Source organism: Aegilops tauschii, chromosome 6, assembly GCF_002575655.3.
Source record: "Aegilops tauschii subsp. strangulata cultivar AL8/78 chromosome 6, Aet v6.0, whole genome shotgun sequence".
Classification (NCBI taxonomy): Eukaryota; Viridiplantae; Streptophyta; class Magnoliopsida; order Poales; family Poaceae; genus Aegilops; species Aegilops tauschii.
Genome location: NC_053040.3, coordinates 328814476 through 328832539, shown reverse-complemented (window position 1 = coordinate 328832539; position 18064 = coordinate 328814476). Strand labels below are relative to the sequence as shown.

Below are 18064 nucleotides of genomic sequence, written 5' to 3'. Positions count from 1 at the left end.
CAATTCTGTCAATTGCTCAACAGTAATTTGTTCACCCACCGTAAATACTTATGCTCTCGAGAGAAGCCACTAGTGAAACCTATGGCCCCCGGGTCTATTTTCCATCATATTAATCTTCCAACACTTAGCTATTTCCGTTGCCTTTTATTTTGCTTTTATTTTACTTTGCATCTTTATCATAAAAATACCAAAAATATTATCCTATCATATCTATCAGATCTCACTCTCGTAAGTGACCGTATAGGGATTGACAACCCCTTATCGCATTGGTTGCGAGGATTTATTTGTTTGTGTAGGTGCGAGGGACTCGTGCGTGGCCTCCTACTGGATTGATACCTTGGTTCTCAAAAACTGAGGGAAATACTTACGCTAGTTTGCTGCATCACCCTTTCCTCTTCAAGGGAAAACCAACGCAGTGCTCAAGAGGTAGCAACGCCGTAACCGTACTTTATTAGATATGGTGCGATCTATGATGTCTCTTACCGATGTACCACTATCATTTTGGGGTTATGCATTAGAGACAGCTGCATTCACGTTAAATAGGGCACCGTCTAAATCCGTTGATATGACACCGTATGAACTGTGGTTTGGCAAGAAACCTAAGCTGTCGTTTCTTAAAGTTTGGGGTTGCGATGCTTATGTGAAAAAGCTTCAGCCTGATAAGCTCGAACCCAAATCGGAGAAGTGCGTCTTCATAGGATACCCAAAAGAAACCATTGGGGACACCTTCTATCACAGATCCGAAGGCAAGATCTTTGTTGCTAAGAATGGATCCTTTCTAGAAGGAGTTTCTCTCAAAAGAAGTGAGTGGGAGGAAAGTAGAACTTGATGAGGTAATTGTACCTTCTCTCAAATTGGAAAGTAGCTAATCACAGAAAACTGTTCCCGTGATGCCTACACCAACTAGAGAGGAAGCTAATGATAATGATCATGAAACTTCAGATCAAGTTACTACCGAACCTCGTAGGTCAACCAGAGCACGTTCCGCACCAGAGTGGTACGGTAATCCTGTTTTGGAAGTCATGATACTAGACCATGACAAACCTATGAACTATGAAGAAGCTATGATGAGCCCAGATTCCGACAGATGGCTTGAGGCCATGAAATCTGAGATAGGATCCATGTATGAGAACAAAGTGTGGACTTTGGTGGACTTGCCTGATGATCGGCAATTCATTGAGAATAAATGGATCTTCAAGAGGAAGACGAACGCTGATGGTAGTGTTACTATCTACAAAGCTCGAATTGTCGCAAAAAGGTTTTTGACAAGTTCAAGGTGTTGACTACAATGAGATTTTCTCACTCGTATCGATGCTTAAGTCTGTCCGAATCATGTTAGCAATTGCCGCATTTTATAAATCTGGTAAATGGATGTCAAAACTGCATTCCTTAAATGGATTTATTAAAGAAGAGTTGTATATGATGCAGCCAGAAGGTTTTGTCAATCCTAAAGGTGCTAAAAAAGTGTGCAAGCTCCAGCGATCCATCTATGGACGGGTGCAAGCATCTTGGAGTTGGAATGTACGCTTTAATGAGGTGATCAAAGCATATGGTTTTATACAGACTTATGGTGAAGCCAGTATTTACAAGAAAGTGAGTGGGAGCTCTGTAGCATTTCTGATATTATATGTGGATGACATATTGTTGATTGGAAATGATATAGAATTTCTGGATAGCATAAAAGGATACTTGAATAAGAGTTTTTTTAATGAAAATCCTCGGTGAAGCTGCTTACATATTGGGCATCAAGATCTATAGAGATAGATCAAGACGCTTGATAAGATTTTTCAATGAGTACATACCTTGATTTTTTTGAAGTAGTTCAAAATGGAACAATCAAAGAAGGAGTTCTTGACTGTGTTGCAAGGTGTGAAGTTGAGTAAGACTCAAAACCCGACCACGGTAGAAAGTCATTCCCTATGCATCAGCCATAGGTTCTATAAAGTATGCTATGCTGTGTACCAGACCTATTGTGTACCTTGCCATGAGTTTGGCAAGGGGGTATGATAGTGATCCAGGAGTGGATCACTAGACAACAGTCAAAGTTATCCTTAGTTACCTAAGAGGAGTAAGGAAATATTTCTCGGTTTTGGAGGTGATAAAGAGTTCGTCGTAAAGAGTTACGTTGATGCAAGGTTTTACACCGATCCGAATGACTCTGAGTCTCAATCTGGATACATATTGAAAGTGGGAGCAATTAGCTAGAGTAGCTCCGTGCAGAGCATTGTAGACATAGAAAATTGCAAAATACATACGGATCTGAATGTGGCAGACCCGTTGACTAAACCTCTCTCACAAGAAAAACATGATCACACCTTAGTAACCTTTGGGTGTTAATCACATAGCGATGTGAAATAGATTATTTACTCTAGTAATCTATTTGGGTATTGGTCACATGGCGATGTGAACTATGGGTGTTAATCACATAAAGATGTGAACTATTGGTGTTAAATCACATGGCGATGTGAACTGGATTATTGACTCTAGTGCAAGTGAGAGACTGAAGGAAATATGCCCAAGATGCATAATAAAGTTGTTATTTTATATTTCCTTATATCATGATAAATGTTTGTTATTCATGCTAGAATTGTATCAACCGGAGACTTGATACATATGTGGATACATAGAAAAAACACCGTGTCAATAGTAAGCCTCTACTAGACTAGCTCGTTAATCAAAGATGGTTAAGTTTCCTAACCATAGACATGTGTTGTCATTTGATGAACGGGATCACATCATTAGGAGAATGATGTGATGGACAAGACCCATCCGTTAGCTTAGCATATTGATCATTCAGTTTTATTGCTATTGATTTATTCATGTCAAATACATATTCCTTCGACTATGAGATTATGCAACTCCTGGATACCGGAGGAGTACCTTGTGTGCTATCAAATGTCACAGCATAACTGGGTGATTATAAAGATGCTCTACAGGTATCTCCGAAGGTGTTTGTTGGGTTGGCATAGATCAAGATTAGGATTTGTCACTCCGAGTATCGGAGAGGTATCTCTGGGCCCTCTTGGTAATGCACATCATGAGAAGCCTTGCAAGCAAAGTGACTAATGAGTTAGTTATAGGATGATGTATTACGGAACGAGTAAAGAGGCTTTCCGGTAACGAGATTGAACTAGGTATGAAGATACCGACGATCGAATCTCGGGCAAGTAACATACCGATGACAAAGGGAATAACGTATGTTGTCATTACGGTATGACTGATAAAGATCCTCATAGAATATGTAGGTACCAATATGTAACACCCACGATGCGGCTATATCTCCCACGTGTCGAGGCATGACTTAGAGGCATAACCGCATTGTGGTTTTGTCGCAAGAAGGGTCATCTTCACACAATCCCATGTAATGAACAAGACTGGGATAAAGAGTTGGCTTACAATCGCCACTTCACACATACATAAATAAATCATACATCAATCAGAGTACACACATAGGTCCGACTACGGAACCAAAAGAAAAGAAGACAACCCAACTGCTAGATCCCAGATCGTCCCAACTGGGATCCACTACTGAACAACAAGAACAGAAACAACACAACGAACAAGATCTTCATCGGGCCCCCACTTGAGCTCGGTTGCATCACCTGCACTGGTATCATCGGCACCTACAACTGTTTTGGTAGAATCTGTGAGTCACGAGGACTCAGCAATCTCACACCTGCGAGATCAAGACTATTTAAGCTTATAGGAAAGGATGGTGTAAAGAGGTGGAGCTGCAGCAATGCACTAAGCATATATGGTGGCCAACATACGCAAATAAGAGCGAGAAGAGGAGCAAAGGGATGGTCGACAACTAGCAATGATCAAGAAGTGATCCTGAACTCCTACTTACGTCAAACATAACACAAGAACCATGTTCACTTCCCGGACTCCGCCGGAAAGAGACCATCACGGCTACACACACAGTTGATGTATTTTAATTAAGTCGAGTGTCAAGTTCTCTACAACCGGATATTAACAAATTCCCATCTGCCACATAACCGCGGGCACGGCTTTCAAAAGATAATACCCTGCAGGGGTGTCCCCACTTAGCCCATTATAAGCTCTCACGGTCAACGAAGGATAAACCTTCTCCCGGGAAGACCCGATCAGTCTTGGAATCCCGGTTTACAAGACATTTTGACAATGGTAAAACAAGACCAGCAAAGCCGCCCGATGTGCCGACAAATCCCGATAGGAGCTGCACATATCTCGTTCTCAGGGCAACACCGGATGAGACATCCTACGAGTAAAACCAGACCTCGAGTTTCCACGAGGGGGCCCCGCAGTCTACTCAGTTCGGACCAACACTCGAAGGAGCACTGGCCCGGGGGGTTTAAAATAAAGATGACCCTTGAGTCTGCAGAACCCAAGGGAAAAGGGGATAGGTGGTAGCAAATGGTAAAACCAAGGTTGGGCCTTGCTGGAGGAGTTTTATTCAAAGCGAACTGTCAAGGGGGTCCCATAAATCACCCAACCGCGTAAGGAACGCAAAATCAAGGAACATAACACCGGTATGACAGAAACTAGGGTGGCAAGATTGGAAAAAAACACCAGGCATAAGGCCGAGCCTTCCACCCTTTACCAAGTATATAGATGCATTAATTAAATAAGAGATATTGTGATATTCCAAAATATCCATGTTCCAACATGGAACAAACTTCATCTTCACCTGCAACTAGCAATGCTATAAGAGGGGCTGAGCAAAAGCGGTAACTTAGCCAAACAACGGTTTGCTAGGAAAAGGATGGTTAGAGGCTTGACATGGCAAATATGGGAGGCATGATATAGCAAGTGGTAGGTAGCGCAGCATGGCAATAGAACGAACAACTAGCAAAGCAAAGATAGAAGTGATTTCGAGGGTATGGTCATGTTGCCTGAGATCCCGCAAGGAAGAAGAACGAGTCCATGAAGAAGACAAACGGACGTAGTCGAACGAATCCTCACAACTCCGGAACGAAACCGAAGCTAACGAGAGAAGCAACCTGGAAAGAAACAAACAACATAGTAAACACACAATCATAAACATGGCATGATGCACAATCAAGTATGATGCATGTCCGGTTTAATGGGGCATGGCATGGCAAAGTGCAACAAACAACACTACAAATTAAGTGGAGCTCGATATGCAACGAGTTGCATATTGACGAAACACCACACCAATTATTTAGTTCTCTCTCGGTTATGTACCCAACAATATTAAATGTTGATTAACATGGCAAGAGGTGAAGCATAAGTAAACTAACTATTTAAGCAAGTTTAAATGAGGCCGGAACAACAAACAACAATTTCGGAAAATCCTCATGTCCATATTTTTGATTTGGTACTGTTCTGCCATAAACGCAATTTTAATGTTGTTAAACAGCAAAATGAAGTGCCCCATGTTAAACTAGGCATTTTTACAAGCAAGTTACATATATAGTTTATTTAAATCCGAGTTACGGTTAATTAGTTATGAATTAAATCATTTTAACATGGCATTTAAGCAAATTTAAACAAACAGCATTTTAAACATTTTAAACATGGATGAGAGTGACATATTATTAAACTACACAAATTTCTGAGCATTTTTCATATATAATGTTTTTACAAATGATGCATGGTTATTAAGTTATTATATGAATGACAAAGAGGGTGCAATCTGTAAAACTGTAACTCCTGGGATAATTGATTAAATTCGTCCAGAGGAAAAAAACACTATATGGGCCGAAACTGGCTGGGCCAGCGGTGCACAGGAGGGGTTTAGGCGGCTGCTCACATCGGGCCACTGGGCTGGAAGCGATGAAGCGGCTGGGCTTCGGGAGGCTGGGCCGGTTACTGGATCCTGGGCCGCGGCAAGCGAGGCAGCGGCTCGGGCGGAGTCAACGGGCACGCAGAGGCGCAGCACTGCGATGCAGAGGATGCAGGCACGCGCTCGTCTCCCATGCTCGAACCGAAGGAGAGGCCGTGCTGCTCCTGCAGCTGACGACGAGGGGATGGCGGCGCTTGCAGGCAGGGAGGCCAGAGAGCGACGGAGATAGCGGGCCCCGGTGCTAGGGCTTCGGATCTGCACGGGGTCGGAGGGGAACGGCGCGACAGTGGCTGCTCCAAGGTGCGTTGGAGGAGCTGCAAGGACATGGCCGGGGAACAAATTCAGAGAAGTAGCGGTGAGGGAGGAAGGAGATACGAGAAGGAAAAGGGACGGGCAGAGGGAGGCGGACCCGGATCCGGTCGCAGGAGGTCGCCGGGGTCCCGTTCCCTGCCGGATCGAAGCGGAGGTGGGCTGGCGGACTTGGAGCTCCAGGCTTCGGTGGGGCGCAGCCATGGCGTGGTGCTTCTGCGAGGAAAACACAGAGAGGGGCGAGACGTGAGAGGAGAGGGAAGGAGCCATAGGAAGGAAGGGAAGGGAGAGGTGGCGCGACGGGGCCAGCCTGGTGATGGTGCTGCTTGCGGCCGGCTCAAGGAGAGGGCAGAGGAGACCGCGGGGTCCTGCTGGTGTGCTGCGGGGTCCTGCTGGTGTTGCTCCGGTGAGGGGCAACGGGTGGCGATGGAGCTCGGGCGTGAGCTCCTGCTCGAGGAAGACGACTGGGAGGCAGGAGCCTCGGACAGTGAGGAGGTCCGACGGGAGTCGCGGCTCCAGGCGGTGCTCGGGCCGCGGACGAGGCGAAGGCCTCCGGCGAAGAAAGCTCCGGGCGGCGGCGCAGCAAGAAGACGGAACTTGGCGCGGGGTGCTAGTTCGGTCAGCCGGCGGAGAGGCTGCAATTGCTGGGCACGGAGGACGACGGCTGCGGTCGAAGACGGCTGCTGGAGGAGCTCCTCTCCTCGGGCACTTGGGCGACGGGGATTTGACGAGGAGGAGGCATGGTCGTGGCCTGGTTTACTGCAGAGGGAGGCGGCGACGGGGCGATGAGGCGACGAGGAGCGGGACGGGTGCTCCTCTCCTGATCCAGATTGGATCGAGGAAGCTGTGGCTGCGGGAGCTATAGGGGCACCTCTTGGACGTTGGATTTCGATCCAACGGTTCGGATGGATGGATCTGGAGTCTGGGGTGAACCGGGTGGTGGCTGAAAACGAGGAGAGAAGTGGCTGCGCAGGTGACGGCGGGGAGGATCCCGAGGTGGAGCTGGTTTGGCAGCGGGGTGAGGAAAATGAGGGAGTTGGTCTAGGGTTAGATTGTTTATATAGGTAGGGGATTAGGGTAGGGGCTAATCCGGTCCTACGATCAAAATCGGACGGTCGGGAAAAATATGCTAGGGAGTCCTAATAAGAAAACGGAGATGTTTTGTAGATGTTTGGGGATGATCCGGATCCAACGGTGACAACAACCCGGGTCGGGTTCGTGGAAATTCCGGACGCGCGAGAGGGGTCGATGCTCTGCGCAAAGAGGGGTTAGGCGGTCCGACAAGAGGGATTCGAAAAAAACCCGGTTGGTATCATAACGGTCAACGAAGGCAAGACGATCCGAGGGAAGGTGAAGAAGGCAAAGGGAGAAACGGCAACGACGAACGAATGCAAATTTTAAAACATGATGGCAACGAAGTGCCAATGCAATGCAAATGATGCGATGATGAATGCAACACACAAATAAAACACACGCCGAACACGAAATATATGGAAGGCGTCTTGAGCGTCGGTCTCGGGGCGTTACAACACTCCACCACTGCAAGAGGATCTCGTCCCGAGATCTAGGATGGCACCGGAGAAAAACAGAAGAGGAAGAGAAAAGGTAAAGCTAAGTTGCTTCTTTGACAAACGAGTGAAACCAAAGAACCTTGAGAGGTCGCAAAGCTTGAAGAAATGACACGACAGAGGTGAACAAAATTGAGAAGACTCCGGTAGAAATGAGAGACAAGGAACACCATGAGAACCTTGAGGTTAAGTGACACAATAGATATTTAAACCACTCCGGTTAAAACAAGATAGAGAAGGAATAAGAATGATATAATTTGGGCAGCGCTCCGACTGTAAATGGAAGGAATTGAACATGATCTTGACAAGATGAGAGGAAACTCGATGAATTTAACAACACACTGCCTCCGGAACTGATGAAAGAATGGCACAAGGGTAAGAAAGATTTCAGGCCGCACTCCCGTTGAGGAAGGAGACAAAACTTGATAAGATGAGAGAACTCGAATGAAAACACGACACTCCGACTAAACGGATAAGAAAGGAAAAATTACATGATCTTGACAAAACAAGATGATTGGTCGAAGAGAGGAACATCACAAAACCTCCGGAAGAAAGAATAGAAGATAGATCATTGGAATAACAGAATGGAGAAGAAAATGACAACACCTGCCACAAATGAGCTTGGAAAGCACCCTTCCAAGAAGGTTATAACGGAGTTGTTGGAAAATCAACAACGAAAAGAACAAGCTTGTTGAGGGCTTATGGAACACATATCAAAATTATGAGGTGACAAACGACCACTAAAGGAAACCAATGGTCTGAGTGAGAGCACCAAGGCGATGAAAAACTTCTGTCACCAAGAAGATAGGAGAAAACTTGGATCATTGATAATCACCATAATATCAACATTCCTTAGGGAAGGCTTTAGGTGAAACATGACACAAGACAAGTTCAACGAAGAGATTGGTGGATTTAAAATATCCCATTCTTGACAACATGTGAATCATTAAACGCAAACTCAAATTGTCAAGAATGACATAACACCACCTCAAAAGATAAGAGAGAAAGAATTGCACTTCAGAATGCAAGATGAAGAATGCTTGAACTCCTCCAACAAAATCTTGATGAACACTTAAAAATGAATTAACTCTTTAACGAACCACGATGTAGAGCCTCCATGAAGAACTCCGATAATAAAAGAATGATCAAACGAAAGGGAAAATTGAAAAGAACTCCGGGAGAAGCCTTGCGACGATTAGATGAAGCTTTGAAATGATATAATTGAAATAACTTGGAGCTCCGGAAAGAAAAATAAACAAATAAAATCAAGAATTTTGATGAACCTCTGGAATAAGGAATTGAATTTACTCGATGAAACAAGAATAAGAATTACATTATGCTCATCCTTCACCAATTAATTGATGACAAGCAATGGATTTGTCATACTACTTATTCTCGTAGAAAGGATTAAGAGAGATATAACACAAACTTGTGAAGGTCTTGATGGAACCATCGGTGGGATTGAAACAACGAATAAATTGATATGATAACGAAGGAAGAGAAACCTTGAACGAACCACCGTAAGAATTGAAAATGAACGAAGAAAAGATCAAGAAACACTGGGAAGAATTAGAAAATGAACGAAGATACTTGAGAGAATTTAGATACAAGTGAACGAAGAGATCACGAGCTGATTAGAGAATACTTGGACGATGCACCAGAATAATATGGAGATGACCGAAGAGACATTAATTTAGAATAATTGGAGAACGAGGCTGAAAACTTAGAACGAAGAAATCTTCTAAAATGATGGCCTTCGGAGAATCAAATTGAAAAGACTCATGAAATGCTCCGGATGGGTATGAAAAGAATTCTCACAATCGAAAACAATTATGAGAGGATGGCATAAGCTAGAACTATGAATCTTCAAGAGAACGGACCAAGATTTAGGAGAAATTCTTCTTCGGTCTTCAAATGTTGAGAATGACGATGAGAAACACCATGAATTGTTGAGGCACTCCGGAATGAAGAATATAAAGGTTGAACCAATGATGAAAGAATTTTAAAGATCTTGGAGAAAGACATATGACTGATGAAAATTTATTCTTACGTCAAACTTTGAAATGAATTTGAGAATAACTCTAGAAAAATTAGAAGAGTCAGGTAAGATCCTGGGAAAAGACCTGTGGGTTAGGGCCCACTAAAAGATACACCGTTGAAATGATTACTTGAAAAGGAGATTGCACCGGTTGAATTAAATGGCTTGAATGAGGTAACAACCTCGAAATAGTTAGAATTGATGCGGAGTGGAAACACGAATCTTCAAAGATATCTTCAGCACTCCGGAACAATTGAATATCAAGCGGGGAATGATTAAGAGATATACCGGCATGAGAAAGCATTTGAAAGGAGGAAAGGGATATAATCAACACTGTAAGCTTGAATTGGATCCATCGGAGAAGAAAAAGAATGAAGAATGATAAACTTGAAGAACATCTTCATGAGAACCACCGGGTAAGAACATTGATTGAAAAGAATGAAGGGACTTCACGTGAATAAAAATGGATACTAGATTAAGCAATCTGATTCCTTGAAGGAAGAAGGGTGGGAGGGCGGGAAAAACAAAGGCAACTTGGGGCAGATGGAATAAACACCATTGAGAAAACTTAGAGTTGATCTTGCGGATGTTGAAATGATCGGATCCACTTGAAGAGAAAACGCACCGGTTGGAAATAGAATTAAGATGGCAATCTCGATGATCAAGAATGATTAGTATCCACATAGAAGTATGAGAACACCGCTTAGGAAAGGTATGGAATCCACATTTGACTTCGAAGCAACTCGAATACCACAAATAAAAACAAAACAAAGGATTGGCTTGCAGAATAAGCCGGAACAAACATATGATAGAGATTTCGTCCGAAGTTTTCGTGGTGGGGCCCACACGGGCTCGATCGTACAGCACCATCATGTACAAGGCAGTGCACATGACATACGAAGCGTCCCCGAGTCGGCATAGCCAAGGACTCTTTAAGACACTATGAGACCACTGTAAGACCAACCGTGGAAAGGCGGACCACTAGACGTCGAACCCCAATCTCATATCATGCGTCTGTCGGAAAGATATCCTAGGAGCTACTTGAATTCCCACTTATAAACTCCCGAAACTTTCTGGTTATGCAATCAGGTGTTGGGGATACAGGGGACACAAAATATATCACCCAAACTAACAATCCCTAGATCCAGCTGTATCCATCCGTCAACACATAACCAAGAAACCTTCGGAAATCGTTTACCTCAACCTTCGAAAAGCATCCGTTATACGAGTTATGGCAATACTCCCGAACTCCCGCCCCAGTACTGGGTGGCGTCGAGGTGATCTCACCAACAACTGCATAAAAGAGATTTTCGATGTCGGCGAAACTCAGGTATTCCAGAACTGCAACGATAAAATTGTGACGACAACACCTAGGAGCTCAACTCCCCGGGACACTGCCACAACCCCTAAATGTCAGGAGGCACCAAGAACAATGTTCTCGTCACAAAACCATCGGAACGATTCTAAGATACCCACGTGATCCTAATTTTTTTTTACTGAAATTTGAGGAGAGAAGAGTCAAAACTTCTACGTCAGGAGGCCTCACCAGAGCGACGAAGGGACTGAGGAGTAAAAAGAATCCTACTCTCCGATATATATAATCCTAAGACTCAAAACATTTTTGTTCTAGACTCAACAACGTCAGCGATTCGATCAAGCAGGGGGCTCCTAAGTCGGGGATGGCTCTGATTACCAACTTGTAACACCCACGATGCGGCTATATCTCCCATGTGTCGAGGCACGACTTAGAGGCATAACCGCATTGTGGTTTTGTCGCAAGAAGGGTCATCTTCACACAATCCCATGTAATGAACAAGACTGGGATAAAGAGTTGGCTTACAATCGCCACTTCACACATACATAAATAAATCATACATCAATCAGAGTACACACATAGGTCCGACTATGGAACCAAAAGAAAAGAAGACAACCCAACTGCTAGATCCTTGATCATCCCAACTGGGCTCCACTACTGAACAACAAGAACAGAAACAACACAACGAACAAGATCTTCATCGGGCCCCCACTTGAGCTCGGTTGCGTCACCTGCACTGGTATCATCGGCACCTGCAACTGTTTTGGTAGAATCTGTGAGTCACGAGGACTCAGCAATCTCACACCCGCGAGATCAAGACTATTTAAGCTTATAGGAAAGGATGGTGTAAAGAGGTGGAGCTGCAGCAATGCACTAAGCATATATGGTGGCCAACATACGCAAATAAGAGCGAGAAGAGGAGCAACGGAACGGTCGACAACTAGCAATGATCAAGAAGTGATCCTGAACTCCTACTTACGTCAAACATAACACAAGAACCGTGTTCACTTCCCGGACTCCGCCGGAAAGAGACCATCACGGCTACACACACAGTTGATGTATTTTAATTAAGTCGAGTGTCAAGTTCTCTACAACCGGATATTAACAAATTCCCATCTGCCACATAACCGCGGGCACGGCTTTCGAAAGATAATACCATGCAGGGGTGTCCCCACTTAGCCCATTATAAGCTCTCACGGTCAACGAAGGATAAACCTTCTCCCGGGAAGACCCGATCAGTCTCGGAATCCCGGTTTACAAGACATTTCGACAATGGTAAAACAAGACCAGCAAAGCCGCCCGATGTGCCGACAAATCCCGATAGGAGCTGCACATATCTCGTTCTCAGGGCAACACCGGATGATACATCCTACGAGTAAAACCAGACCTTGAGTTTCCACGAGGGGGCCCCGCAGTCTACTCAGTTCGGACCAACACTCGAAGGAGCACTGGCCCGGGGGGGTTAAAATAAAGATGACCCTTGAGTCTGCAGAACCCAAGGGTAGACGGGATAGGTGGTAACAAATGGTAAAACCAAGGTTGGGCCTTGCTGGAGGAGTTTTATTCAAAGCGAACTGTCAAGGGGGTCCAATAAATCACCCAACCGCGTAAGGAACGCAAAATCAAGGAACATAACACCGGTATGACGGAAACTAGGGTGGCAAGAGTGGAACAAAGCACCAGGCATAAGGCCGAGCCTTCCACCCTTACCAAGTATATAGATGCATTAATTAAATAAGAGATATTGTGATATTCCAAAATATCCATGTTCCAACATGGAACAAACTTCATCTTCACCTGCAACTAGCAACGCTATAAGAGGGGCTGAGCAAAAGCGGTAACTTAGCCAAACAATGGTTTGCTAGGAAAAGGATGGTTAGAGGCTTGACATGGCAAATATGGGAGGCATGATATAGCAAGTGGTAGGTAGCGCAGCATGGCAATAGAACGAACAACTAGCAAAGCAAAGATAGAAGTGATTTCGAGGGTATGGTCATGTTGCCTGAGATCCCGCAAGGAAGAAGAACGAGTCCATGAAGAAGACAAACGGACGTAGTCGAACGAATCCTCACAACTCCGGAACGAAACCGAAGCTAACGAGAGAAGCAACCCAGAAAGAAACAAACAACATAGTAAACACACAATCATAAACATGGCATGATGCACAATCAAGTATGATGCATGTCCGGTTTAATGGGGCATGGCATGGCAAAGTGCAACAAACAACACTACAAATTAAGTGGAGCTCAATATGCAACGAGTTGCATATTGACGAAACACCACACCAATTATTTAGTTCTCTCTCGGTTATGTACCCAACAATATTAAATGTTGATTAACATGGCAAGAGGTGAAGCACAAGTAAACTAACTATTTAAGCAAGTTTAAATGAGGCCGGAACAACAAACAACAATTTCGGAAAATCCTCATGTCCATATTTTTGATTTGGTACTGTTCTGCCATAAACGCAATTTTAATGTTGTTAAACAACAGAATGAAGTGCACCATGTTAAACTAGGCATTTTTCCAAGCAAGTTACATATATAGTTTATTTAAATCCGAGTTACGGTTAATTAGTTATGAATTAAATCATTTTAACATGGCATTTAAGCAAATTTAAACAAACAACATTTTAAACATTTTAAACATGGATGAGAGTGACATATTATTAAACTACACAAATTTCTGAGCATTTTTCATATATAATGTTTTTACAAATGATGCATGGTTATTAAGTTATTATATGCATGACAAAGAGGGTGCAATCTGTAAAACTGTAAATCCTGGGATAATTGATTAAATTCATCTAGAGGAAAAAAAAACACTATAGGGGCCGAAACTGGCTGGGCCAGCAGTGCACGGGAGGGGTTTAGGCGGCTGCTCACATCGGGCCACTGGGCTGGAAGCGATGAAGCGGCTGGGCTTCGGGAGGCTGGGCCGGTTACTGGATCCTGGGCCGCGGCAAGTGAGGCAGCGGCTCGGGCGGAGTCAACGGGCACGCAGAGGCGCAGCACCGCGATGCAGAGGATGCAGGCACGCGCTCGTATCCCTTGCTCGAACAGAAGGAGAGGCCGCGCTGCTCCTGTAGCTGACGACGAGGGGATGGCGGCGCTTGCAGGCAGGGAGGCCAGAGAGCGACGGAGATAGCGGGCCCCGGTGCTAGGGCTTCGGATCTGCACGGGGTCGGAGGGGAACGGCGCCACAGTGGCTGCTCTAAGGTGCGTCGGAGGAGCTGCAAGGACATGGCCGGGGAACAAATTCAGAGAAGTAGCGGTGAGGGAGGAAGGAGATACGAGAAGGAAAAGGGACGGGCAGAGGGAGGCGGACCCGGATCCGGTCGCAGGAGGTCGTCGGGGTCCCGTTCCCTGCCGGATCGAAGCGGAGGTGGGCTGGCGGACTTGGAGCTCCAGGCTTCGGTGGGGCGCAGCCATGGCGTGGTGCTTCTGCGAGGAAAACACAGAGAGGGGCGAGACGTGAGAGGAGAGGGAAGGAGCCCTAGGAAGGAAGGGAATGGAGAGGTGGCGCGACGGGGCTAGCCTGGTGATGGTGCTGCTTGCGGCCGGCTCGAGGAGAGGACAGAGGAGACCGCGGGGTCCTGCTGGTGTTGCTCCGGCGAGGGGCAACGGGTGGCGATGGAGCTCGGGCGTGAGCTCCTGCTCGAGGAAGACGACGGGGAGGCAGCAGCCTCGGGCAGTGAGGAGGTCCGACGGGAGTCGCGGCTCCAGGCGGTGCTCGGGCGCCGCGGACGAGGCGAAGGCCTCCGGCGAAGAAAGCTCCGGGCGGCGGCGCAGCAAGAAGACGAACTTGGCGCGGGGTGCTGGTTCGGTCAGCCGGCGGCGGGGCTGCAATTGCTGGGCACGGAGGACGACGGCTGCGGGCGAAGACGGCTGCTGGAGGAGCTCCTCTCCTCGGGCACTTGGGCGACGGGGATTTGACGAGGAGGAGGCATGGTCGCGGCCTGGTTTACTGCAGAGGGAGGCGGCGACGGGGCGACGAGGCGACGAGGAGCGGGACGGGTGCTCCTCTCCTGATCCGGATTGGATCAAGGAAGCTGTGGCTGCGGGAGCTACAGGGGCACCTCTTAGACGTTGGATTTCGATCCAACGGTTCGGATGGATGGATCTGGAGTCTGGGGTGAACCGGGTGGTGGCTGAAAACGAGGAGAGAAGTGGCTGCGCAGGTGACGGCGGGGAGGATCCCGAGGTGGAGCTGGTTTGGCAGCGGGGTGAGGAAAATGAGGGAGTTGGTCTAGGGTTAGATTGTTTATATAGGTAGGGGATTAGGGTAGGGGCTAATCCGGTCCTACGATCAAAATCGGACGGTCGGAAAAAATATGCTAGGGAGTCCTAATAAGAAAATGGAGATGTTTTGTAGATGTTTGGGGATGATCCGGATCCAACGGTGACAACAACCCGGGTCGGGTTCGTGGAAATTCCGGACGCGCGAGAGGGGTCGATGCTTTGCGCAAAGAGGGGTCAGGCAGTCCGACAAGAGGGATTCGAAAAAACCCGGTTGGTATCATAACGGTCAATGAAGGCAAGACGATCCGAGGGAAGGTGAAGAAGGCAAAGGGAGAAACGGCAACAACGAACAAATGCAAATTTTAAAACATGATGGCAACGAAGTGCCGATGCAATGCAAATGATGCGATGATGAATGCAACACACAAATAAAACACACGCCGAACACGAAATATATGGAAGGCGTCTGGAGCGTCGGTCTCGGGGCGTTACACAATATGAGCATCCAGGTTCCGCTGTTGGTTATTGACCGGAGAGGTGTCTCGGTCATGTCTACATAGTTCTCGAACCCATATGGTCCGCACGCTTAACGTTCGGTGACGATTTTCTATTATATGAGTTACGTGATTTAGTGACTGAATGTTGTTCTGAGTCCCGGATGAGATCACGAACATGACGAGGAGTATCAAATGGCCGAGAGGTAAAGATTCATATATAGGATGATAGTATTCGGACACCGGAAGTGTTCCGGACCGGGTACGTATCGGGTCATCGGAAGGGGTTCCGGGCATCCCCCGACAAACTATATGGGCCTAATGGGCCAAGAGGGGAAACGCAGCAGCTTGCGCCCCCATATGGGCCGCACCCGAGGGAAAGGAAAGGGGAGAAGAGAGAAGGAAGGGGAGGGATTCGGCCCCCCTTCCTTCCCTCCTCCCTCCTCTTTCCTACCCCTCCGGTGGATATGGTAAGGGGGGAGGCCGAATTGGGAGACGCCCAAGTAGGATTCCTCCTACTTGGGGAGCCCCCTTGGCTTCCTCTCCTCCCCTCCAAACTATATATATGTGCGGGGCGGGGGGGGGGGGGGGTGGCACCGCTAGAACACAAACCAACGATTGTTAGCCGTGTGCGGCGCCCCCCTCCACAGTTTACGCCTCCGGTCATATTCACGTAGTGCAGAGGCGAAACCCTGCGCGGATCACTTCATCATCACCGTCAACACGCCGTTGTGCTGACTGAACTCTCCCTCTACACTTTGCTGGATCAAGAGTTCGAGGGACGTCATCGAGTTGAACGTGTGCGGAACTCGGAGGTGTCGTACGTTCGGTGCTTGATCGGTCGGGATGAGAAGAAGTTCGACTACATCAACCGCGTTTTCAAACGCTTCCGCTTTCGGTCTACGAGGGTACATGGACACACTCTCCCCCACTCGTTGCTATGCATCTCCTAGATAGATCTTGCGTGAGCATAGGAAATTTTTGAAATTGCATGCTACGTTTCGCATCAACATTGGGAAAGACCCCAAGACGGGCGCCGAACAAAAGCATTCAACTTTTTGGATTCGTGTCCATCGTGAGTTTCATGACCGCAAGAAGTTTTCGCCTTACAAATAGTGAGCACGCGTGGGTGGGTGTCCATTTCGAAGCGATGGAGGGTGATCCAACAAGAGTGCAACAAGTTTTGTGCCACTCTTGAGAGCATCAAGGCCCACCCCGTGAGCGACATCGGCATGTAAGACATGGTATGCTAGCAAGCCGCCCTCTTTTGTGTCTTCAAGTTTATTCTTGCATGTTCATTTGCATACCATTTGCCAATATGCTTGCCTGAAATACATTTGTAGGCATTTCAAGCTTTGGAGGCATTCAAGGTCCAACACAATGGCAAGTGCTTCAACCTCTCCCATTGCTTTAGGGTCATCAAAGACGAGGAGAAGTTCAAGTTGCAAATGCCGCCCTCAAGTCACGTGGGGGAAGCAAGCCGTGGAGGAGGTTGGGGACGGCGAGAAGGCACGACCGCGGGGGAAGACCAACTCCAAGAAGGAGGACAAGAGGGATGCGGCATCGAACGCCTTGATCGCAAGCGTGGAGGGCATGATGAACAAGAAGGACTCAAGGGAGGAGGAGCGCCGACGTTACAAAGAAGAGCAAATGAATGCCTTCATGGAGATCCAAAGGGGAGGCTTGAGATGGACACGGAGAATCAAACCAAGATGCTTGAGATGGAGGCGGAGAAGCAAGCCAAGATGCTAGAGATCGAGGCTGCCAATGCCAAGACCAAGGCGAAAGAAGTGGCTCTCGTGAGCATGATGACCTGGGCGGAGATCATGAAGGTGGATCTCAACATCGTGTCATCAAGGAAGAGGCCGTGGTTCGAGAAGATGTAGGCCGACATGCTTAAGTTCAACGGCGAGTGATCTCGTGGCGGCGAGCGCCATCCTTTTTTATATGCTGGCAAGTGTGCTGGCATGACCACGGGGCCGCGATGGCGTGGTCGAACTCAATTCATACCCCTTTTTGCGTGCTGGCATATGTGCCCGCCGCTGGCGAGTGCGCCAACATGAACTGTGTGGTGATATTTTTTGAAGCCGGCATTGTATGCCGGCGCTGTCATGGTGCCGGCATGAGACATGGCCGCTGGCATGATCTATGGCCGCGGACCTTTTTAAAAAAATTGAGTGCGGACATGAAATGGGTCGGCACGTTGGGCGCACTGCCGACCCAAATCTAAAACAGGGCGGACGCCGGGCAGGCGGCCAACCCAAATGAACAAAAAGCAGACAAATGCGTCGTCTGTTTGGGTCAGCCCGTT

General features: G+C 47.0%; 2 protein-coding genes across 2 annotated transcripts; both read right to left on the bottom strand.

The window, feature by feature from the left end:
- Positions 1–3346: 3346 nt before the first annotated feature.
- Positions 3347–9997, bottom strand: LOC141026062 (uncharacterized). Its single transcript, XM_073502016.1, has 3 exons — positions 9992–9997; positions 5756–7236; positions 3347–4965 (listed from the first exon to the last, which is right to left on the bottom strand). The coding sequence occupies exons 1-2, from the start codon at positions 9995–9997 to the stop codon at positions 6130–6132; spliced, it is 1113 nt and encodes a 370-aa protein (XP_073358117.1). The 3' UTR covers positions 3347–4965; positions 5756–6129.
- Positions 9998–11509: 1512 nt separating this feature from the next.
- On the bottom strand, positions 11510–17159 carry LOC120967068 (uncharacterized). The gene is made up of 5 exons (XM_073502015.1): positions 17061–17159; positions 14556–15364; positions 14346–14461; positions 13904–14250; positions 11510–11776 (listed from the first exon to the last, which is right to left on the bottom strand). The coding sequence occupies exons 1-5, from the start codon at positions 17157–17159 to the stop codon at positions 11654–11656; spliced, it is 1494 nt and encodes a 497-aa protein (XP_073358116.1). The 3' UTR covers positions 11510–11653.
- Positions 17160–18064: the final 905 nt, after the last annotated feature.